General features: G+C 41.9%; 1 protein-coding gene across 6 annotated transcripts in view; it reads left to right on the plus strand.

Annotated features, from left to right (window-relative positions):
* Positions 1 to 24,549, plus strand: part of LOC126253151 (serine/threonine-protein kinase tousled-like 2) — a 599,627-nt gene that overhangs the window by 419,895 nt on the left and 155,183 nt on the right. The window contains exon 1 of one of the 6 annotated variants that reach the window (XM_049954303.1): positions 11,537 to 11,686. The exons of the other annotated variants lie outside the window; for them this stretch is intronic. Coding sequence (XP_049810260.1) covers positions 11,603 to 11,686 — 84 coding nt within the window. The 5' untranslated portion in view covers positions 11,537 to 11,602. Of the gene's footprint in view, positions 1 to 11,536; positions 11,687 to 24,549 lie in introns of those variants that run through there. 6 annotated transcript variants of the gene reach the window in all.

Consider the following 24,549-nt stretch of genomic DNA (forward strand, 5'->3'; position numbering starts at 1 on the left):
ATTAGTCTTCCCTCACTACCAGTGTCTGTTACAGTTTGCAATTCCTTTTACGTTCTCGTTGAACATCTACTGCATTAGTTGCATACCTGCATCCTGCTACCGGGCCTGGAAGATAAAACATATTTCAGGTCTCACAGGTACAATTGAGGCGCTGAAACCATATGGGTTTAAACGACGCGATCATCGATTTTGAGATTTTAGCATGCGTGCATGCTCCAACATCCCATCGTCTTAGTTTGAACGAGCTTTATCTACACCTTTAGGCCCACACTGTGTACGCTCGTTTAAATATTCATGAGAAGCTCACTGATTTCTCGGATATTCGTTTCAATATGGGCCCAATGCACAAAGCATAATTTTGTTGCTGTGCGCTGCTCGATTGTTGCTGGATGTTGCCAACATAGCAGTTGTAGTTCATTATCAGAAGTATATGGGCAGGTTTATGATAGTCTCAAGCCACAGGATGTACATAATGAAAATGACAACGAGGACCCTGAAGCGTTGTAATAGGTCGTGTGTGTGTGTGTGTGTGTGTGTGTGTGTGTGTGTGTGTGTGCGTGTGCGCGCCTGTAAATTTAGTATCTGTTCTTTATGTTCTGATTCCAGTTTCACATTCATTACGAATTAAGAGTATAATAAATTTAATCCTAAATATTAATTGAATTTTCGTAACATGAAGTTGTAGTAGTAGTAGTAGTAGTTGTTGTTGTTGTTGTTGTTGTTGTTGTCTTCAGTCCTGAGACTGGTTTGATGCATGGATGCAGCTCTCCATGCTACTCTATCCTGTGCAAGCTCCTTCATCTCCCAGTACCTATTGCAACCTACATCCTTCTGAATCTGTTTAGTGTAGTCATCTCTTGGTCTCCCTCTACGATTTTTACCCTCCACGCTGGTACATTATTTTTTTCATAGGAAGTATAGGTTGGTGACACTCGGTTAAAAAATAAAAAAAAAGTCAGACCTATGAGACTGGTGGTTTGTCTACAAATTTGATTTTCACAAACATCTACGTTTCTCGAAACTTCGTCTCTTTGCTTTGCGCTCTTGAGGTTCTCAGTGCCATAATTCTTTAATCGTGAACAGTTCTGCTGCCGACGAAGGACTTATCCATAGGCGAAAGTTAAAGCCTGACAAATAATTTACAGCTGCGGAATACTACTGAACTTCGTGACGATTAAAACAGTGTTACAATTACAGTTTAGATTCTGCATCTCTACTTTTCCTTACATTCGAAAATCACTCGTACATCGTTTTTTCCACACTTTGCAGCCTACCCTCCCTCGTCGAGAACAGTGTGTTCGAAATGTGAGAGACTGGTAGGAACAAACCGTATCATCTCATTAGTCAGTGAAAAGCGCTCGGATGGTTGGAACTGATGGCAGTTACTACAAACTTAAGGCAGTGATAGTTAAAACTGTGCGCAGGACAAGCGTCATCCGTCGCAAAGACGTCTGCTTGACCAGTCTGTATAAGGTCTAAGATGTTTCTCGTTAATTTTATTTATTTGGTCTTCTACCACTTGCTGATCTCAATGCAAGAAGAAACAATTCCGAGCCACACTAATTAGACTAATTTTTGCAGCTGGTGTATCGTTGCTTTTTTTTTTTTTTTTTTTTTTTTTTTTTTTTTTTTTTTTTTTTTTTTGAAGGTGGAGATATAGCTTCTTTGGGTCATTGTAGAATGCACGCTTTCCACACATAAATAGCCGATTCGTCTATTTAATTTCTTGACATTTGGGCGTCTAGAACCGTTTCTTATACTCCTACACCACTCCAATTTTCATTCAAGTCAGTATAATCTAGGCTCTTCTTAGCGACTTTGAAAACTTTGTGTGGTGGGTTGGTCCGCAGTGATTTTTTTTTTTTAATATTTAAATACTAGTCTTGTCCCAAGTGTGTCTGTTTCCTATGCACGTGAAAGTCGTACAGTTTTTGTCTTTGATAGCGAAATTTTTTGCTTATTCGTTATCTCCTCCTCCTCCTCCTTCCATGTCACGTTTAAATGAGACAGCTTGCCGAAGTTACGACCTTGTGTGGAGCCTGTACAAACGGCGTTAGACAGCTTGAACGAATTTCAGGAACTTGATACAGCAGGAAGTTGACATGGGCTGCAAAGAATTTATGTTAAAAACTTTGTTATATTGGCGCACGCGCCCATTTTCAGTGGAACACTGTTAAGTGCCGCTGTGTCTTCATGCCTTGGTTTCATAAACTGAAACGACATTTTCTTGCTGCAGTGTGTTTATTTATATCCTAGACGCGTTTCGCCTTGTACATTAAGGCATCTTCAGTGGATTTAATCTATATTAATACAGTTATTATTTTGCAAGCGATACTTACAGATTAGAGAACAGTTCGCGTCATAATTTTTACATTAATAAATTATTATCGGAGAGATGGAGTCGTGCAACTAAATGAAAAACTGTTCCTTGTGCCACACGCGTTTCGTTTCTTTTTATTTATGAAGCATCTTCTGTGCCCAGTCATAAAAGTTTTGTGTATGTAATAATTGTGTTTTGTGTGCTTCCAGATATGTTGCTGTAGTACAGTTGTTTTTGTTGTTTTGTCGGCATTGTGGCTGAGCGGTTCTAGGCGCTTCAGTCCGGATCCGCGCTGCTGCTACGGTCGCAGGTTCGAATCCTGCCTCGGGCATGGATGTGTGTGATGTCCTTAGGTTAGTTAGGTTTAAGTAGTTCTAAGTTCTAGGGGACTGATGACCACAGATGTTTAGTCCCATAGCCTTTTTTTGTCGTTCTCCTATTGCCAGGTATGAAATAACACTGTGGAGCGCAAGTTTTTTTCAGTTTAAATTACTATTTGATTCTACTTAAGACATTATAATCTTATTACTCTACATGCGTCGTCCTGGAGTTGTACTTTGTTGGCCTGCATCCAACAAAACGTCAGATATTTGGCTTTTTCGAACACTTTCAGTGAACACTTCACTTTCACTGTGTAATGATTGTGTGTGTTTATATAATGTTCCCAATTGCCACTGTGTTGTGTTTTTCGTTAATCTTTTGTTTGTGTTGTGGTGTCTGTGTGTTGCTTGATCTTTGTTTTCTGTGTGTGTGGTGTGTGTGGTGGGGTCTTCTCTGGGAAAGGAAGAATCTGAGTGGAGGTAGTCGCAAATAATAATATTAATGTTTGTGGTGGTGAGATTAAGATCCATATTTAGTCTGGTTACGTTCTACATCTCTTATTTTTTTAGTTGCTAACGTAATCAGTGAGTTGGCACTTGTATTGATTTGGTTATTTATTACTTCGTAATTCATAGTAAGGGCACTTCGAAACACTTTAGCTGTACTCTAGACCAGGTTTTCGTTTACGATATTTTTTTATTTTTTTTTATTTTTTATTTATTTATTTTTTTTTTTTTTTTACCAGTCGGAATGAACTTCCCATTTGGCAAGCTACTCTTACATTCAGATACAGTTCTGATTTCATGCCGCGTAAGGTCCTGTTAGCATTGCGCCACATACACTTTTTCTGGTCGAACATTTAATTAACCTTTCCTCTGCATGACGACACACATCATAGTTCGACCGTCTGTTACATTTTAAACTCCACCGCAGCATCTGTTAGGACAGTCAACGCCTGACGATGACGGGAAGGAAGCCGTCGAAAGTTTGCAAGACAAAAACAGTGAGATGGTGTACGAAAACGGCCGCGCGAAAAACTACGTTTCCCGTACTATTTCTTACAATACCTTTTACGTACTTACTCCATTTTACATTGCTTATTAGTGCTAACACTAGGTATTTGCGCGATGTGATACACTCCAAAAGTGTAGGACTAACGCTTTGTTTGGATCCTTTATTAGTGCCCTTGGCATTACTTGTGTTTGTCAGCATTCAGTGAGAGAAGCCGTTCATTACACCTAGTGGAAGTAATTCTGCATTTTCGCGCAGTAATTATTGTATTGGATTATAATGCAGTCACGCTACTATTCTGTTGACAACAGCATCATTAGAGAACGATCTGCGTGTGCTGCTGATCCTATCCGATAAATCGATTGCGTATTCAGAACACTTGGAGGCTCTACTGCGCTTTCTTGAGGCACACCAATCTGCATTGTGGTTAAGTGGTTGACGACTTCAGAAATTCAGGAAGAGAGAATCTACCTCTTGACTTGCGTCCACTATCCGCGAGATACCGCTTGTGGAAGGAGAACTGTTTTTCACAAATTGGCTATTCCCGAACATGTGCTTTTTCTTCGAGAGAAGCTTCGTGTCCTCGAGGAATGCCATTAAACTAGAGCTTAGAATATGTTCTAGAATCCTGCAACAGACGAGTGTTAAAAATATTGGTTTGGAATTCTGTACAAATATTGTTTTAGGTCTTTTGCCAACTATGGTGACTAGAACACTTTTTCAGTCTCGTGCGACTCTTCGCTACAAAGAAATTTTTAATAAATATGAGCTGGTAAAACTATTAGTTACGCTTTTTGCTGAATGTAAAATGTAGTATGTCGTGGCCTGGCGCCTTGTATTTTTCATGTTTCTTTTCTTATCTCGCCTTCTCACATAGAAACCAATTAATCCATCCAGATAGCTTTGGCGGCTTTTAGTTTATCTCTTTACCTTCTGTAACGCTCTAAGGATTTGTCTTGACTAAATATGTTACTTAGCCCACACTCGAATTAATACATTTCACAGTCTAATTTTACTATGCGTAAATGTTTTCACAATACATTGCTCATATAAAGATGGCGTTCGTAATTTAGTTGCGTAAAGCACTTCCGTACTAAGCCCCAGTCGAAACAGAAGTATATCAGTGTCATTCCACTGTCTTCATCTTCAGATTAGCGTGACATTTGAAAGTTAAATGTCAGAGACCCCACCTCGGGCTAGCTTGCTAGTCGATAGTGTAAAAGAAAAACAATAGAAACAGAAAGGAGGTTAAAAAAAATTCCCGTTATTGGACAGAAGGATCCAGTTCGCCGCCGGGGCAGGTGCATCATTAATTTGTTTGAAACCCATCCAGCCTATCCAGGCTGATTTTCTTCAATGTATACGGAAGCAAGGGAATGTTCTGGCTATCAGGACAAATGAGAATTTAGGGAAGGGAATTGTCGGGTGCAGCAGACATGTTAAGTTTCCCTAATTCGTTATTCAGGTACTGGCTTTGAGTTCTGGAGAGGATCAGTGGTCGAAGTTAAGGCAAATGAAATGCCCTATGGCTGCGAACCTAAATGCAACTAGAGAAGTGTACAGTAGTGCCTCTAATCCGCCTCTGGATTTGTCACTGCCCTCAGGCGTATAGATTCCTAGAACAAGGAGAGAGCATACAGTTGTTCGCCACGCATTTGATGAGCACACTAAGTTTCAGAGAATAAATCTTGTTCAGCTACATTTGGGTTATTTATTGTGTCATCAGTTTCGAGGATAAAGCTTCTTTATCAAACGTTCACCGTACAGCCTCAGTATTTGTAAAGGCCTTAAAAGTAAATTACATATCTCCCTGTAACCAGACCAGAAATTAATATATTATTGACTATCTTGAAGATCTAAGAATATAAAAAAAGCCACTTGTAGTTGTCTCAGGTGTATTCCCTGTAATGTTATCAGCTTCGGGCTCTCAGTAGTTTCCCCCTCAAGAATGGAGACTATCGTTATATAAACATTTCTTGTAACAGTACACCTCCATCACAGGTATCCATACATTTTTGTTTAATTGCTCTCCTCGATTAATTTTATTTTACTGTGGGCACGTCTCACAGTGGGCTTTAATACAATGTTACCCAGTCTACAATAATAATTGTTTTTTCAGCACCGGAAGTACTTTCGCAGCATCGTTATTTGATACTTACAGCGGTTAAACTTTGGCACGGCAATATTATCCTCATGCATGAACTTATTTTTGGAATTCACTGTTGTAATGTTGTTAAGTGCGTATTGTTTCGACTTTAGACTGACCGGAGAGAAGTAGACGATGTTTGGCGTCGGTTCGACGTAAGACTACGTCGCAACAGCACAGGTGCACAATATTGAGCCGTCTTATAAATTAAACTATACATTAGTTTTAGTCTAGGGGCTCGAAAGGGAGACATCAGTTGAGAAGAGAGTGAGACAAAGCTGCCACGTGTCCCTCATGTTATTCAGTCTGTACATAGAAGAGAACACAAAGGAAACCAAGGAAGAATTTAGAAAATGAGTTTAAGTTCAGGGAGAAGAGACAAAAACTGTAAGATTTTTCGGTGGTATTGGAATTCTTTCAGAGGCGGCAAAGGAATTGAAAGATCAGTTGAACGGAATGGATAGGGCCTTCAAGAGAAGCTAGACATGTGTGTGCCGAATGTTATGCAATAGATTTATTTATTTATTTATCTATCGTCTGATGACATGAGAGATACTACACAAGTATTTACGTCATATATATCTCAAATTTCTTAATGGGTTCATAGCTCCAAGTCCAGGTTTGAAATACAGTCAGAAGCTTCGGCAGACAAATTGTGAAGGTCTTCCATTGTACCTTTTAATGATCTGAAGGAGGGAACAGTCAAATGTTATGTGATGTACTGTTTGCTGCTCCTCACTGCAGTCACATTCAGTGGAGGACTTCCATCCCCCTTGGAGCGCAGTGCCCCATATCTGCCTCCGTTAGTTCCGATCCGATTCATTGTGCATCAGTGTCGACGGAGTATACGGTTGGTCGGTTGGTTTGGGAAAGGAGACCAGACAGCGTGGTCATCGGTCTCATCGGATTTGGGAAGGATTGGGAAGGAAGTCGGCCGTGCCCTTTCAGAGGAACCATCCCGGCATTTGCCTCGAGTGATTTAGGGAAATCACGGAAAACCTAAATCAGGATGGCCGGACGCGGGATTGAACCGTCGTCCTCCCGAATGCGAGTCCAGTGTTTAACCACTGCGCTACCACGGAAAACCTAAATCAGGATGGCCGGACGCGGGATTGAACCGTCGTCCTCCCGAATGCGAGTCCAGTGTTTAACCACTGCGCTACCCCGCTCGGTGACGGAGTAGACGAAACCTGCTTGTGGCCCTGAGGGAGTCTTGATTAGTTGGTGATGCTTCACGGAAGATTGCCTTGTCATTAATTGTCCCAAGCCTCTTTCATGTTGGAGTTACTGTCCGGCAGGCTGACTGCTTTGTGCCACAATAGTTTTGTAGACGTCAGTCGCTGGGCTATGTTGATAATGAAATTGCAGTGTGAATTGGCGATTCTGGGTTGGCTTTTGTACTCACGTTCAGTAACGACTGCGGTCTTCTTAAAGATGGTTGTGAAATATTACGAAGAACAGGTAGCCCGTGCGTGTTCGTGGTGCGAATACACCCTGTGGTGAGGCGCATTGCTTGACTGCGCTGTGTGTCGATTATTTTAGTGTGAGCACTGTCTAGCGAGGTAGAATAGCAGTATTCTGCGACTGAGTATGAAAGAACTAGAGCTGATGATCAGAGGACTGTTGCAATGGGCACCCAAGACAGTTCTTATTAACTTCTGGAGTATATTGTTCGGAGTTTTGATTTTAACTGCCAGATTCCAGAGATGGATTTTGTATATCCCAGACCTGTCTAGGGTCACACCTTAGTATTTTGGAATGTTGCAGTACTGGAGAGTCTGATCTCTAAATGAGATGTTAGGTTTGTAGTTTGCTTGTTTATTTTGTAGGCGATCGGTTGACATACCACAATCTTCTGAGGATTCGGTCGGAGAGTAGTATTAATCCAATGTCTGTAGGTCGGATGCTTTTGTTGCTTCAGTTTCCCTAAAGCTTCCATCCTGAGCGATCAGAGCAAGATCGTCAGCGTAAATAAATTTCGTTGACTTTTTTTTCTGGAAGGCCGTGTGTATACAGATTAAAAAGGGGTGGTGCCAGAACAGAACGTCTTGCGATACAGTCATTTAGTTCGTGAATTCTGCTTTTAAAATTTTCTGAGAGCAGCTGGAAGTGTCTATTGTTCAGCAGTTAGTGATCAGTTTCTGATACAGAATAGTGCTGATAAGTTCGAGCTGGAGCTTGTCACGCCAGACGTTATCGTAGGCTGCAGTTAGATCTAAGAAGCCCCCCTATGTTTATCTTCTACTTATCAAAGGGAATTAGATTAGGACATGAGATGCGGAATTTGATAGACAACTATTTCTATTAGGACAGAAAAATAACTAAGGAAGGCCGTAATAGGTAGGGAAGATATAAAATGAAGACTGGCAAAGCGAGAAAAAAGTTCCTAAAAAATAGAAATATATTAGCATCGAATAGAAATTGAAGTTTTTTTTCAGAAAGTATTCGTGTGGCGTGTAGTCTTGTACGGGAGTGGAACCTGGGTGAAAAACAGTTCAGACAAGAGTACGAGCTTTCGAAATGTGGTGCTACATAAGAAAGCTGGTGATCGGATGGATAGATCGTATAAGTAAAGAGAAAATACCGAACCGAATTGGAGTAAAAAGAAATTTGTGGTAAAACGTGAACAAAAGAAAGGATCGGTTGATAGAGGACATATCCGGTGTTATAAGGGAATCGTCAGTGTACTAGCGGAGAGAAGCGTGGGATGTGAAAGTTACAGAGACAGACAAAAGCCTTCATTACAATAAGCAAGCTAAAGTGGATATAAGTTGCAGTAGTTTAAGGTTGCCAGGCTGTTCCCCGTATTCTTACGCTTTTTTCTGTTAATTTAGCCTTACGTTTTTTATTTCTCCATACAGCACTTTCTTCCGTTCTTTTTAATATTTGGCGCTGGCCTATCGTAGACCAAACATAGTCCTTCCCCTTGATATCCATATAACAAAAATGCGCATTACTTTGATTATATTTATTATTACCGTTCTAACACAGATTTTAAGGAGGTCTATGTGTAGCTTGGTACTTAAGATCACTAGATCGCACAGTCGATAGTGTTGTCGACAACTTAATTTCCGTGTGATGCTATACACATGTTCGTAAACTCCATTGCAGTGATAATTTTTGAATCCATACATTACTTACCCTAGTTTGCTTCATTTAATTTTGTTCGAGAATCGCAATAATTAACCAGCTAAGAAGAAACTTACAATTAACAGCAGTATAGTCAAGTGCTTTTAAAGAAATGGGAAGACAATTTCATGTGGGTTAGACCAGGTTCAGCTTCTGATACACATGCTGTTTGTACGTTGTGTAGGAAGGAATTCGACATTTCACATGGCGGACAGTTTGGTCTCAGGCACCATAAGGAGAAAGCAAGTATTCAGTCCACATAAGTGTCTAAATATTTTGAGGTCAAAAGCAATCAGTATCAAAATACATGGAAAAAAGGAGCTAAGTGTTATTGAATGACGTAAGTCTGTGAATAACCTGTAAGAACTCACAAAGAAAGAACGATAAATTCTATTTGAGAGAGAGACCAAGAAATTAGAGATATTTCATAAACATTCCTTAATAAGGTTTCAAGTGTATTTTATTGTTTCTATGACACTTTTTGAAATATTTCGAAACCCGTTATGATCACTCGGCTAGTAATAAGTATGTAATGTTGGAATCTCTTCCTTTGAGTGGGGAAATAGAATATTGTGAATTCGAACTTGAAGTGGAAATATTCAGTGTACAAGATCAAGTCAGCCTGGATCAGCTATATGAAGAATGTTTGTGATATGAAAGTTACGTTTACTGACTGTGTCGCTAGAGATGGTGGTGTTGTGTCTAATTCGTTGAAATTCTTCACACTAGTGCCTCAGCGAAAAGTGACAAATGTCTCTCCACTCGTGTGTGTGATACTAAGGATACCAGTTTCAAACGCTTTTGTGGAATGAGAGTTTTCTATGATGAACAAGTGGACTACTGATAGGAACAGGTGTTCACTAGAAACGCACACAATCAAAGCTTCACAGTGTAATAAATTTTGACATTTCTTGCAAAGAGCTTTTAACCCACTGAAAAATGACAGTGCATGCCTAATTAAAGCTGGAACAATTTGAAAATGCGACAGTGATATGAAGCAATAAGGTTGAAGACGTAAATGTGTAAAAAATGTCCATGAAAAAGTTTCCTTTCTCTACAAAAGAAATGGCAACCCAATAGTACCTACGCAGTGATGAAGAGATTTCCTCAGGATAGAATGTAGGGATGTTGGTTATGGCCGAAACAACCGGTTTTCGGTTGCATTGGTTTTTTTTACGCCCCAGTTTAACCTAATTGTAAAACCCCTCTCAAATTAACCAGTTTCTTAAATAACCGATTTTACTTTTTTTTAAAAAAAACTTATCTCGAGTAATAAACGTAGAAATAGAAGAATATCAGTGTTTGAGCATTAGGAATAGTCAGTGCTAAAGGGTGAAAACTGAGGTTGAAGAACAATGTTTTTGCAGATAAAGGTGTATTATGTAAACAAAGGCAGGAGATAAGTTACTTTCTATTCTTATTGTATAGTATGAACGAATTGTGATTAAGTTTTTAATTTATTACTGTTAGCATAATTTCCTTTCCATTTTATTTTTTCTTAGAAACGCCAGACAGGTATTTAATCATTTTAAAGAAAATGAAGCATTGTACTTCATTGCTACGTCATTTTGTAAAAATATTTTGGACTGCAGTACAAGGGATGCCCGGCGACGACAGCGAGAAATTGCCCTATGGATCAGGTGGGGGGGGGGGGGGGCGGTAAGTCTCTTGCACCCTGCATGTTGGGGTCTCTTAAGCTACGACACAGCAACAGGGACATTATTGTCTCATCAATGCTGTACCAATTCTTACGCCATGTGTTCGTCGCTCGGTTCTGTCGGCATTGCTATTAAAATAGCGCTGATCGTTTTTTCTATGTTTTATAATAACGTGATATTTCAGGCCAGCGCAAATTTTACGAATACAAATTACCTTTTTTCAAAAAAGTTCATTTAAAAACGAAAAAATCTAACACTACTGCTAGGGCTAATTGATATTCCTGTTTTTTACTCTGTTGTCAGTAAAAAACACCTGTTATAACGGAGACCAAACAAATACCGAAAAATATTGGTTATTCAGAAGTAAAATACCGGTATCGATTTTAACCGGTCGGTGTTCCCCATCCCTAGTAGAGTAACGTGAAGATCTTCATATTTCTTCGGACTTCGGGGCCACAACGATAGGCACGTGGGAGAAATGCGAGTGCAGCCGTTATGTCGGTGGTGGTTTAGTGAGGCAGAGCTGTGAGAAAGTGTGTCGTGCATGCAGGATAGCAGTGCGTACGGCGGCACGTCGCGTCTATTTATAGCGCGGCCGCGTGTCGACGGCGCTCGCGAGATGCTCGGCCAGGTCGCAGCACGCCGCCTACCGCCCGCCGGCCGCGTGCGGCGGGCTGCCTAAGCGGCAGGCTACTGCGCAGTTTGAGCCGCGGCGGCAGCGCCAGCCCAGCCGGCCGGGCCCGCCTCCTGCCCCACTCATTACTTCCAGTCGCGTGCGACGCGGCGCGCAGCGGGCGGAGACGGCAGCGGCAGCGCCGGCGACACAGCCGGATCGCAAACCGACGCGGCCCGCGCCCGCGCCGACTCGCCTCGCAGCGCCGCCTCGCCACGCCGCCGCCGTCGGAGCTCGCCGTCACGATTCGGTGCACTGTGCGAGCCTGACCGCCGCCACGGCCTGACGGGAGCGCTAGCGGGAGGGTGGGAAAGCCGGACACGAGGGAGACGCGCGCCCGCCGCATGTGGTACTGCTCCGAAAACTACAACCCGCAGCCGCACTCCTCGTATTTCGTTTACCAGGATGTAGAGTACAAAATGTTCTGTGTGAGTATCCCGAAATAAAGCTCTTCTCGATGATAGCGCAGGAAGTGTTGCATTAGTGTCTCTCTTGTGATGCGTTCCGTTCTCGCTGTCTCCTCTGGCGACACGTGACTTGGCCGGCGGTGTGAGTGGTGGTGACGTTTCGGACGCGAGTGGCTTTGGAGATGTTTGCAGTGTACCGGCGGTGAATTGTCAGCTGTGCAGGTGATGAATGATTTGTCGTCGAACTGTGCGCCGCGCCTGCCGCCAGAAACTTTTGGACAGTGTTTTGGTTTCGTCAGCGCATGCTCAGTGAGCTACGTCAGTGAACTGGCGGTACTTCTCTCGTTAGATGGCAGTGTTTTCGCACAGATGCTGCTATTGTTCATTTTTCATTTTCAACCTTATATTCAATGTGAATGTAAATATGCGGTATCCTCTTTCACGTTAAATAACACTCTTACTTTTCGTCCCCCGTACTGTTTTGTGGTTCATATTTAATTTCTACGCGCGTTGTAACGCTCAGCGGTGACACAGGTACAGCTCCTTGTGGATACCCACGCAGTATTTACGGAGTAACCATTACAATTTCGCGTGGTGTTAGTGTACTTGAACTGCTTCATTCTTCGGCGTCCTTTGTAATTTACAGTTACGAGTAAAATTCCTCGAATCTCATTTATCAGCTACTATGTTGACATAAACACGTTGTGAAAACGCCACTGTGGCGAAACACCCTGTCGGGTTTCTTTCACAGACGGGAAACATACGACCGGGCTGTGACTGCGGCGCCATGTCTGCAGAGTGTGTGACACTTGGGTGTCTTCTTGCGTGCTAAGCAAGCGGTGTGTTAATTATCGTTTTCCTGCAGCGTAGCGCCGATTAGATCCACACTGGAGCTTCCATGTTGGTGTATTCGTCAAATAATCACCTCTGTGTGTCCACTGCTGTGAAAGCAGCCCAGCGTGGGTTGGGGGGCAAGAACGTAATGCGTCAGCAGACTCCTGCTAGGCGACAACGTGTCGCCAGAATGTGCGAGGAATTTTCCACTATGCGTCCGATGAGTGAACACATACGTCAGCGAGGCGTTGTACTGTGCTTACGCCATATTTGTGCAACTCATCCAGTGCGTCTTAAGTGAAGAGTGCGAAACAAGTCATTGTAGCGAGGAGATTCTGAAACAAGAAGAAACTGTGTTCATTTCTGTATAAGACTCTTGTACACAGCCAATGACGTTTACTTAACATGATGTCGGTGTTATAACCACCAGCATTCGTAATAATATTGGCCAGTTTTACTACCACCAAATCTTGGCCATTATTTTATTGCACGGAGAGGTTACCATCACATCGTAGGACACCAAATAAACATTAAGAAATATGGTTTACTGCTTTTTCACAAAGCTAGCGATTTTAGAAAATTTCCAACTTTTACTGTAAGGAAGTGTATTGACTGTGATTGAAAGTCAATGAATGTATGACATAAGAAAGGCCAGAATGTGTATTGAACAAATATCAGTGGCCATGTTCTGTGATTCATAAGAACATGAACGGTCGCGGTAACTACTGTGCTCATGGTCCTCGAGTAATGTCAGCACTAGTTATTAAGTTATTGTGACTGAGGCAACATGTATACAACTGGTAATCTCTTTTGATAAAAGTCGTGTAAATATTTCCTATTTTTTTAACAGTTTCAGATAGTAGTAGGGGTAGAGACTAGTGAACAAGAAGTATCATCTGCCACTGCTTCCGAAGGCTGTTGTGAGTGGACTCCACTAGTCTCTCAGAATCGTTTCGTATTGTTGGTAAACAGGTTTGATGCGAAGAATTCATAATAATTTGAGCCCCCCCCCACCTCTCTCTCTCTCTCTCTCTCTCTCTCTCTCTCTCTCTCTCTCTCTCTCTCGTGTGTGTGTGTGTGTGTGTGTGTGTGTGTGTGTGTGTGGTGGGGGAGAATGCCGAAATGGTGAGGGCAGGTGACGGCCCAAGAGCGGTGTTGCCAAAGGCGCACATTCTGTTCAGAGCGCCTAAACAGGTCTCAGAATGACGAACGGCGTTGACCTTGGAATCAGAAGCGCCGTGTAATGTACGGTCACCCTGATTCTGTCTTGCTGAAGCTGTCAGCCGTTTCCTCTCTTCATATGACAGTCTTTACCAGCAATGACATGCCAGCACTGATATTTTCTCCAGCGTAGAGCATTCAGGTGTTCACGTACTACTGGTTAGTGTTTCCCAGTAACGAGATTAGTTTTTAGAGCTGCAGGTCATTCGACTACATAAAGCTTGTTACATTTTTCCGTTGGTGGTGTACTGTAAAGTCACCAGCACCTTAGGGCACTCGGCGTTAGGGGCAGACGGCTGGCCCTGCCGCTTAGGCCACACACACGGTCGTCGAGCCTCGGCCGGCTTTATTGATCTTGGCGCAGATTCTTAGACCGTCAGGCAGTTCGCTCGGTGGCCACCAATGAATCATTAACGTGACTCACGCACGGAGTGTCGTAACGACACCCCGTCATGCACCTTTCGGCGCCAGGGGCGGCGTCGGTGGCGGTGGCGGTGGCAGCGTCTGGCCCGGCCGCCGCTCCCAGAATAGACCCGCACTCCTCCACAAAATGTGCACGTCGCCGCGTCTCCAGCACACCACACGGAAATAGTCCAGAAAGGTGTATCACTTCAGCCTTCTGATGTTCGTGTCGATTCACCAGTGGCTGTCACGGCTTGTCGGTCTGTAGGTGCTGCACAAGTGGATTGCTAATATCCAACCCTAGCTATGACAGTCTGTGATGTACTGGCTGACTTGTTGACTGCGACCTGATAGTTGCGTAATTAACTGCTGGGTTAGGTCCACGATTCGGTCCGAGCTGGTCCCAGCACATTTTTTTTGCAAGTTACCGTGATAAACTGTTTCAGACTTGGTCCCACCATTCTCCCAGTATATTTCAAATGACAACTTTATTTTGCCGGACTGTGCAAATACCAACGATTGTGTTTATGCATCCATTCGCGTGGACATAAATTTCCCGCTTTCAAGGGATTTGCTGACTTTTAACTGTCATCTTCAGTCTGAAGACTTGGTTGATGCAGCTCTTCACGCTACTCCGTCCTGTGCATCCCTCATTATTTCCGAAACACTGCAACCTACATCCATTTGGACGTGCTTGCTGTATTCATCCCTTTGTTTCACCCTCTACAGTTTAACCCCTTACCTCGCAGTATAACCAAGTAGAAATTTTCTTCTAGCATCAGGACGTGTACTACCAACCGATCCATTCCTTCAGTCGCGTGTGCCATAAACCTTTTTTGGCAGTTCGGTTTCGTATCACCTCATTAGTTACTATATCTGCCATCTAATCTGTATTTTGTACCATCACATTTCAATAGCCTCTTTTTCTGTTCTTGATATGGAACAAAAGTTTGGTTGGTTACTTGTGGTCGTGGCCGATGACCATCGCAGTCTGGTCCCTTTAATCCCACAAACCCACACTTTTGGTCGTGGACCCCTTATTTTTGAAAGTCTTATGACGTGCATTTATTTGTGCTCTGGGGTCGTCCAACCTTTCCATCGCAGATAACGTATGAATTTAAGGTTGCGTTCCTTCAAGACTTCTTAAAAATCGCTCTGAAATTTACTAATGATATGACAGAAATGAATGCTATAATCTGTAATGGTGCAAACCTCGTGCAACAATGTTGCCATTAAAAAAAGTGCCACGGAATTTGCCTCTGCCAGTGATATTCAAATGCGTAAAAAAAGTTATATCATGGTTAGGGTTGCCCATTAAATTTGAGATTCCCGATAACGTATGCATGAGCTCTTCCAGATGTCGGAGTAAGGCCAAGCACCATTTGATCCATGGCTGTGGTTTCCAGACCAATCACTGGGTTGAGGTGCAGCCTTTGTTTTAAAAAACAGCAACAAATATCGTGTTAATGGTCTGATAGTCACCTTGCATTCAGATCAGGGGTTAAAAGAAGCATTGACCCATAAGCCAAGGAGCTGTCATTGCGATGCTCTTCAATTTTATATTCGACAATACGCCAACAGACGTTTCGTTGTTCAAAATTTTCGAAGAGACATTACATCTCTGCGCACCCCAACCAGCCCCCTCCCGCCTCCCCGTCGCCTGAAAGACCCGATGAGCAGTATTTGTTTGGGCTGATTTCAGATACACAACGCAAAAACGAAATTGCAGGTATCTGTCTAGACATTGGAGGAAGTGCGCCTGACGACTCTTAGGACAGACATTACATTACAGTGCTTGATTTGTAAAAAAAGGAGGTGGTTCCGGTACAGTGACCTTCCGGGAGGGACGGGGGGAGGGGATTGAAATTTAAACTTCTTTAAGAGCTATTTCAACACTTTTCTGCACATTTTGAAAGTGTGACTGCAATATTTGCACGGGTAAAAAATAAAGTTATATCGTGCCACACATCAAGATCCGCGGTTCTGATTTCTTTTCGTCAGAAGTGCCGGTACGTACCGTCACAAATCAAACGCTCTATGTACCCCGTCACCGCCACACACACACACAGATTGTATATATCTATATAACAAATCAAGCACTGTAATGTAATGTCTGTCCTAAGAGTTGTCAGGCGCACTTCCTTCAATGTGTCAACAGATACTTGCAATTTCGTTTTTGCGTTGTGTATCTGAAATCAGCCCAAACAAATACTGCTCATCGCGTCTTCCAGGCGACGCCCAGTGTCAACGGAAAGCATAGATTTGTTTCCTATTACAAAATTATTTTTAAAACGGAGTTTCACGTGCCCATTCGACAGAGTGGTCCCGGGTTAGTCTAGTGTGATATGCATTTAACAGGGACAGTAAAACGTGCACAGTAACTCCCGCAGCTGAATTTTTAACGCTGTTACCAAGTTGCATCGCACACACTGTTTTTCGACTTCTGCCTAATAACAATAAAATTTTTAATTTCTCCTACTGAATGCGGAAGCTATTAACAATTTTTGTCCACTCCAGATAGTTTCCGTGCAATGTATGATATCTCTACAGAAATTTTTCGCCTGTTAGGCTTGCAGGTGGCAGAGTTTTTATCTTTGGCTCGTAGTGCAAATTACAGCGCTTGTAGGCTAGGGTTTATAATTTTTTGTAAAGCACCCATGATACGCAGTTAAATACCTGTATTAAATGGCTTCACCCAATACTTTTCTCCACCCCTATTAAAATTGTGTAAGTCAGTCATTGCCAATTCCGCCACTTACGTACGGTAGCACGCTAAATAAAGTAATTATTGATATTTGCAAATCTATTTCATACTGAAGGTATGTGCGCAGACCAAAAACTCACGGTTATGCAGCGTATGTAAGTACGTGCAAACAGATCTTTATGGAGGTAAATGAAGAAATTTTGTTTTCAAAATACCGTTTAAGTGCATTAAAATTGGAAAGCGTAATTGACTTACGTGTGTAATTAGCAGTGAACGATACTAGGTGCTTCGTGTGGTATAATGAAATACATCATAATGGGGAGCTTTGCAACAGACAGCGATGTACATTAGTATTGACAGTAAAATACACACTATACAACGTGTAAAACTGATTCCATTAGGCATCCCTAGTAAGCTTCGGATTTGGCAGCTGTAATCTTATCTCCCAGTAGTTCATGCGACGGCCTGTATCAGCTACATTGCCGTGGTATTGTCAAAGAGCGGTGACAAAGTACGTGATAGATAAGCAGACTAGCACCCCGCATTACTTCCTGTGCCAGTGTTGCCACGTGGTTACGGATATTACAAAAGCAAGTGCGTTGTTAATCGTGAATCTGTGGTTGGAGTCCAGTACCTCTTACTAGAGTAGTTGTGTGTTTCACCGAGAGAGTTAGTGCATTGGTTAAAGACCCTGGGTGCTTCTTCGGGAAGACTGGGGATCGTATCCTGCACAGCTTTACCGACTTACGTGTCTCGTACTTACACGAATGTGATTCGATTGTTTTTTCAGAAGAGCCACTTGAATTGAGTCTTATTAGCCTATGTAATGACCTCGAAGTCGACAGGATCTTTTATTCTTCCTCGCTTTCATCATGATGAAAGTGGTAGATTCTTGTCACCAGATCCTTCTTTCAAAAAATGTCTCTACCGATACTTCGCGTACTTAGTGGAAGTACGTTATGTAAGAGATGATTACCAAACTTGATAATATGAGCCTATTCTATTACATAATAAATTCGTTCCAACGTCTGTAGAGTGATATAGAACGAATGAATAAAAAAAATATCCTCTAGACAGACTGGCATACATTGCTTGAAATAACAAATGTCATTTTTAGACGCGAGCAATGTGTATGTGAGAATGGGACAGCAGATACACTTACTTCTCATTATATCGCTTGTAGTCTCTTGGTTGTGAGACATACCGGTAGTTCCATTAATGTTAAAATATTTATCAAGTTAACTCATTTTCCATCTTTTTTGCTTGGAAAGTGAAACAGCTGTGTTGTCTTTCAGCAAATATACGGATGGTAGGGAATAATGGGATGAAGAGTTTCTCAACAGATGACGTAATCTGAAAATCGTCTAACATCGTTAATTGAGTGGGAGTCTCTATAGTGCCAAAACTCTCCTGTCATTGGAACTAAACTGATGTGGTCTGTTCCATATAGCTACAAGGAGCTGTGATTTAACTCAGGACCAATCTTGACTCCTTCCATTACATCGTGAGAGTGATTCTGGAGCTTAAGTCTTGCTGAAAATGGCTCCTTACAGGGGTCTGTACGGAAATCATCATTACTTATCACCGTTGCTAATTGATGTTACGCTGTACATTAAATACAGTGTACAGAAAGGAAAACCAGTAAGTAGCAGAGAAAAGTAGTTCCCAGGCATAATCACCATAGCTCCGGAGAAACAACGAAAGGTAGTTCTTGTTCTGTATAATGTTGAGCAATTGATGGAATAAAGTTCGAACACAATTGGCTGCAAAGTTGTTTGGTTGGGTTGTTTGGGGAAGGAGACCAGACAGCGAGGTCATCGGTCTCGAGAAGGACGGGGAAGGAAGTCGGCCGTGCCCTTTCGAAGGAACCATCCCAGCATTTGCCTGGAGCGATTTAGGGAAGTCACGGAAAACCTAAATCAGGATGGCCGGACGCGGGATTGAACCGTCGTCCTCCCGAATGCGAGTCCAGTGTGCTAGTCACTGCGCCACATCGCTCGGTTGCAAAGTTGTTCATGGGGGGAGAGGGAATCTGGATTTTTGTAGGTTGCTAACTTTCATGAAAGAATCCCGCTGGAACCTTGAGGCTGATACTGTAGGGTGTGTCTATTTCCCAACCGAACGTAATGTGTCAAGTTGATGTAGGAAAAACATTTTTTATGGTACTTGGATATAAATATTTGACTTGTAGCCCTTTCATGCTAATAAAGGCATCGAGACATGTTTCTGGATAGGGTGAGATGCAAGTGCAGTGTAATCACCAGATATGGACTGTCTTACTTTCAGTAGAAACAAACCTATATATCTCTCTCTCTCTCTCTCTCTCACACACACACACACACACACACACACACACACACACACACACACGCCTTTGTATGGTCATAACTGCACAATAGTCATTTTCCATACACTACCATATACTCGTATTCATAGTCGTGTTAAATGGAAAAATACTGCTCTGAGGCAACAGACGTCCAGTGTTCCTCGCTGACTCAGCCGATGAGATCAGCTGGCTGAGTACAGATATTTGAAGATCCGTGAGTGTAGCTGTGCATATGTTTACAGTTGAGCGTAAAGGGGACTTTATTCGTTCGCTGTCATTAGTGTTCCTTTTGCGTCATTTGATAGACCACAATTTTTTTGGGGACTACAGTGAAGGCCGCTAGAACTCAGCGTTGTAAACCTCCACACTGAGTAGTACAGGCGAAAGTGAATTCACTGAGGTACGAAATGACGCTGCTCAGCAGTCTCGGCTTTCCCTCCAGCGCTCTGACACCGTATTTAATGCCCAGCTGTTTTCAGTTTTTTCTAACGTTCCTCTTGTAGCTGCTAAGATGGCTGCCACAGTGATCGATACACACGTACGTCTTTCGCTTTTCCTTATCGCCTCTCTTCTCATTTGACCGCATTTAGTTGCTCCTATCTATTGTTGCTGATTTCTTATAAAAAGGATAAATAAAAAAGACGGAAGACACCAGCCTTCTCAGTTGTTTGATATTTTTAAGCCACGGAAACGTGTCCGTTAGCGAGAAATAGTGAAATTTCGAAGTGTTTTAATAGCTCTAACCTTTCCATGGCGCACAAAAATGCCCTCGTTAAAACTACTCCAGAGTAATATTATTTCTTAAAGCTGGAGCATGATCATGATCTTTGTTACTTACTTCTACCGGCGGTCTCGTCGTTAATGGATTATGATCTTTATGTATGTAACCATCGCATAACATCATGTGTGTTAAAGAGTGTTGTCGCTGTTGGCCTTTTGATCAAACAATTAGTTGCCATTTGTCTTGAAACTCTAAAAGGGATCGAAAAAAAAGTCAACTGTAGGAAACAGAATTGAGCAAATAACCAGGGAATCTTTATTGATGACCATTTCCAGTATATTGTAAAGCCAGTACCACCATTTCAACCACTGTCTATCTGATGACATTTGAATACTTTATATTTTAAAACACCTTAGAAGTAAACATGTTACCGATAATTACTGTTACAATTATTTTTCTCGCAGTTTACAATTCTGGGTGTTTCATTCCAGTGTGTGTCGTCGTCATAATTTTCGAAGGCGTCAGGATCTTAGCCATGTTGATGAACTGGAGAGACATATTCATTCCAGTACATAGGATTTTAACTGATCCTCTTCTTGTTTGCACATCTTTATATTATATTATAATACCACTAGTGCAACAACACACAGATTGTACCAGGAGGAGTGGTCAGTATTCAGGGATATGACAAGAACGATCATTCGAAGCAAGAAAAACTTGTAAATATGGGCTCTAAAATGCATATTCAATAGCTCTAAAAATTTGATCGTCTTCGCGACTGTGAAACACTTACCTTCTACTGAACAAGTTTTCATAGCTCTTCAGATGCGCATTTTAGAGCCCATTATTACTAGGCTGTTCTTTATTATTTTGGGTCATACTACCCCCTCCCAAACAATGGAAAGCAAGGAGCTTGCAGCAGAAGAGATTTGTTTCACAGTGTCGGAGGTGAACAAGTGTTCTAGCTCTTAATGTATGCATTTCGGACCCCCTGTTTATTGGTTTTTTTTTTTCTACTTAGAATGATCGTTCCTGATCTCTGAATATTTACCATCTCTCCCAGGACACCCTCTACTTATGGGGTGTTCCTCCCCAGATTTGTCGAGCGCATTTTGTGTTATGTTCAGGCTGATACTTGCAATTTAGTTTTTGCAACGTATAGTTGCAGTCAGTCAAAAGAAAGAAAAATGCTCCCCTTCCGGTCTTTCATACAACTCCCAGTGTCGACGGAAAGCATCGGCTTTTTCCCATAACAAACAAAATAATTTTTATAGCGGAATTTAACGTTCCTCTTCGATATGTATGAACAAGGAAAATAAAACACGAAGAATAGAGAGTTTTCCGGAACCGATAGTACCGCCGTTGACAGGTACTGACTGCTACTGCGCTGCTCGGTCGCTGCTGGAGTATCTTGTTTTCCTGTCACTGTTAGTATGTATCGATAAAACAAAAATCGCACTATACTAATTTGGGATCGTTCTATCGAATGGCCGCGTAAAATCGCACGTTAAAGTCAATTTGTTCGTAATGGGGACAAACAAGAGCAGTCGCCAATACTGGGCGTCGCATGAAATGACGAGCAATATTTGCTTAGCTGACTCCAACTGTACTTGCAAAAACGAAATCGCAAAAATCTGGGGAAACAACAAGAAAATGCGGTTGATGATTGTTAGGAGGGACACGTGATATATATACATGTTCATTTATTTTGTGTCCCAAAGACTCACTTCTTAGTATGATATCCTCTTGGCAGCTATAGATTACATCTAATACCTGGAGTTTACATGGAGTTCTCCTGTTTTAGCTGTAGTCCTGCGTTCATTTTGTAGACAAAGGAGCTTCATGAACAGATACTGTCATGTGTTATTTTCTGCTACTGTGAACTTCTGGAGTAATGTGTCAGGATTTTAGACTTTCAAACATATAAAAGACATGCTGTGTAAGATGGACGTCCCAATATTTCATAAGGAGTCAGTGTAATGGAACAGGGTTTTACCAAGCAATAACTCCAATAGCGTCTCACTACTTTGCCATACCGTTAATATTCCGTAAATTTTTGTATGGGATTAAGTATCGGAGCAATGTTATTCGTGCTTTTAATGGCCGTATTTACTTTTCATCGCCTTTAGATACCTCCTGGCTGTAGCGGTACATTGAAATAATGTCTGTTTAGGTTTCGCAGACATAACTGGGAAGTGCGCAAAATGTGATTCAAAGTGTACTGGCTCATTGCTTTTCCAATTCAGTTAGGCAGTGTTTACGTAGCAGTCAAGCCGATACCGCACGGTGCCAGCAATCTTGGCGTACTCTTTTAGCAGTTTTCATTTTTTCGCAATACGTTTCACTCAAAACATTGATGAGTTTTGAATTATTGAGCTTAAGTTTTCATTAGCTTTTGATCGTTAATTAAAGGAGCTAAACTATTCCATTAAAAGAACCATAGTTGTTTGATTGTCTTGATGAGGTAAGTTAGAGCGTTAATCATACGGAGAAAAAATTAATCTGCTGCATACTATCATTTATTGAGAACTTCGTTTCACTGCCTTGAACAGTTGCTGAACTGTTCATGGTGTCCACATTACGTGGTGACACGTGTACTATGAGAGCGGACTTCAACGGAATGCCCAAGTGCTGTGGGTACAGCGCGCAAATGTTTGCCGCCCTTCCTTAGAACAATTAACGTCAGCTGGGCGAAGTAGGCAGACTTTTGGAGCCGGGTGAGGTTGGTTGACGGCGGCGAAGTTTCTGGAAGACGAGATGTCCAGACGCCGCATGTTGACCAGGCTGTCTTCTATGATGGTCGACCCTGCGTGTCTCTGCCGTTACAACAGCTTATGCACTTGCTGGCGGTGATTTCTCGTTAGCGGACACACAGGCCGTCGTCTGATGTGGATCACGATGTGCTGTTCTTTGTCTCTTGGTTTGGATCGTAAAACCAAGAGAAATGCTGTCCCAGCAGGCTTTAGATTTGTAGTGTCTCAGCTGAAAAGATTGTGTAACTTACTCCAAAAACAGCGTTCATAGAAAACTCATTGTGTTGATACGATAGCTTTTCATGACTGCTGTGAGATATTGATGCTCTTAGACGATAATTTTCAGTGTGAGCTGACTATTAGTTTTGTCTAATAGCTATAACACTGTTAGAAACTGTACCTAAAAGATATCTATATAGGCTTCAAACGAAGCTGAATCGGCTAGCGTGCGGTGCTCCTGAAACTGCTTCGCTAAACTTTTCAGTTGTTTGTGAAATCTGACATACTCCGTTCGTATATTATGTTACGTTCCGTTACATTGTTGGTAAGATAGTACATAATTGGGAAGCAATTGTGAAAATGATTAAGGTTTAATGAATCTTCAATTACGAAGTCTTGAGAGACGGAGTATATTTGGAACTAGGGCCCATATTCAGGGGAGTGATTTCGTAGATTACTCAGCTGATTGTTAATTAAATCTGTATCTTAACAGCGCAAATTTACTCCTATTCTGGAAGATAACGAAGATTCTTAGATTTAGTACACTCATCAACTCGGCTGTTAGCGTCTTATTCGCTAAGAGTTGCTCGCATAGTTTGACCTAGAATTCATCTGAGTCACTCATGATAAGTGATCTTATAGTTATTTCAAAATAACCCCGACCTATCCTCGTACCAGTCGTTCCACTGAGCTACTCTGCGGCGTCTGATTATGTAGCTAGCGTAGCGTAAAAAATGAATACTTCGGACATCTTTTAAGAAATAGAAATCGATATCCTGCAGACTTGGGGTGAAATGAGGTCTTGCACGGAAGAACCATACTGCCTTACAGAAACACGGTGACCGTAGTAATTCCTTTAGTTCGTATTTCAGTCTCGGGTAAAGAAGTTTTATTTTACGGGTTCGACTTTTTACCAAGTCATCATCAGGTGATTTGAATATATTGCTTAGTAATACGTAAACTGGAGATGGCCGGAAAATAGTAAAAGTGAGGAAAATAGTATGAAATGTAAATAAATGTAGGAAATACCAAAGTGATGAGGATTCACATACATTAAGTTTCTGTCAAAGTATCGTAAACGTAAACTCCGTGCACAAGCGCACCGTTCTCCCAGCCGTTGTCATTTTTTATGACCTGGAGCCGCTACTTCTCGATCTGAATTGACATCACGAGGCTAAGAAAAATATTCACCAAGTGTTTTCAGCGACTAATGGGAAATAAAAAGAAAGAGGAAAAAATAGTAAGTTTCGAAATGTGGTTGTGAAGAAGGTGCTTTAAATGAAACGAACTACGGAAATAAATCTAGAATAAGATAGGAAACAAGTGGAAAACAGAAAGAAAGACTGGTACATTTTTCGCGAAGAAATTGCGGGGAAGTGAGGGGGGGGGGGGGAGACGGAGAAGGATGATTAGAATTAGAATCATGGATAACATTTAAAATGAACGAAATTACCACCAGATTAGGGATGATGCACAGAAGACAAGAAATTGGAGTGCGTCGGCCGATATCTGTTGTAAGTAAAGTATACCAAAGAATGATGATTTCTTAATTGTCTGAGCTCGTTACGTAGTTGAACTCTAACTTCCATTCTTGAAATTGGGGGAGCAAAATAGGATCTACCTCAGTCACTTCCAGATAACCGTCCCACGACATTTTTTTAGCGTCTCATTTTGCTTCAAGTCTAAAAGAAAGTGAATTTGCTG

This window comes from Schistocerca nitens, chromosome 4 (genome assembly GCF_023898315.1).
Source record: "Schistocerca nitens isolate TAMUIC-IGC-003100 chromosome 4, iqSchNite1.1, whole genome shotgun sequence".
Taxonomy (NCBI): domain Eukaryota; kingdom Metazoa; phylum Arthropoda; class Insecta; order Orthoptera; family Acrididae; genus Schistocerca; species Schistocerca nitens.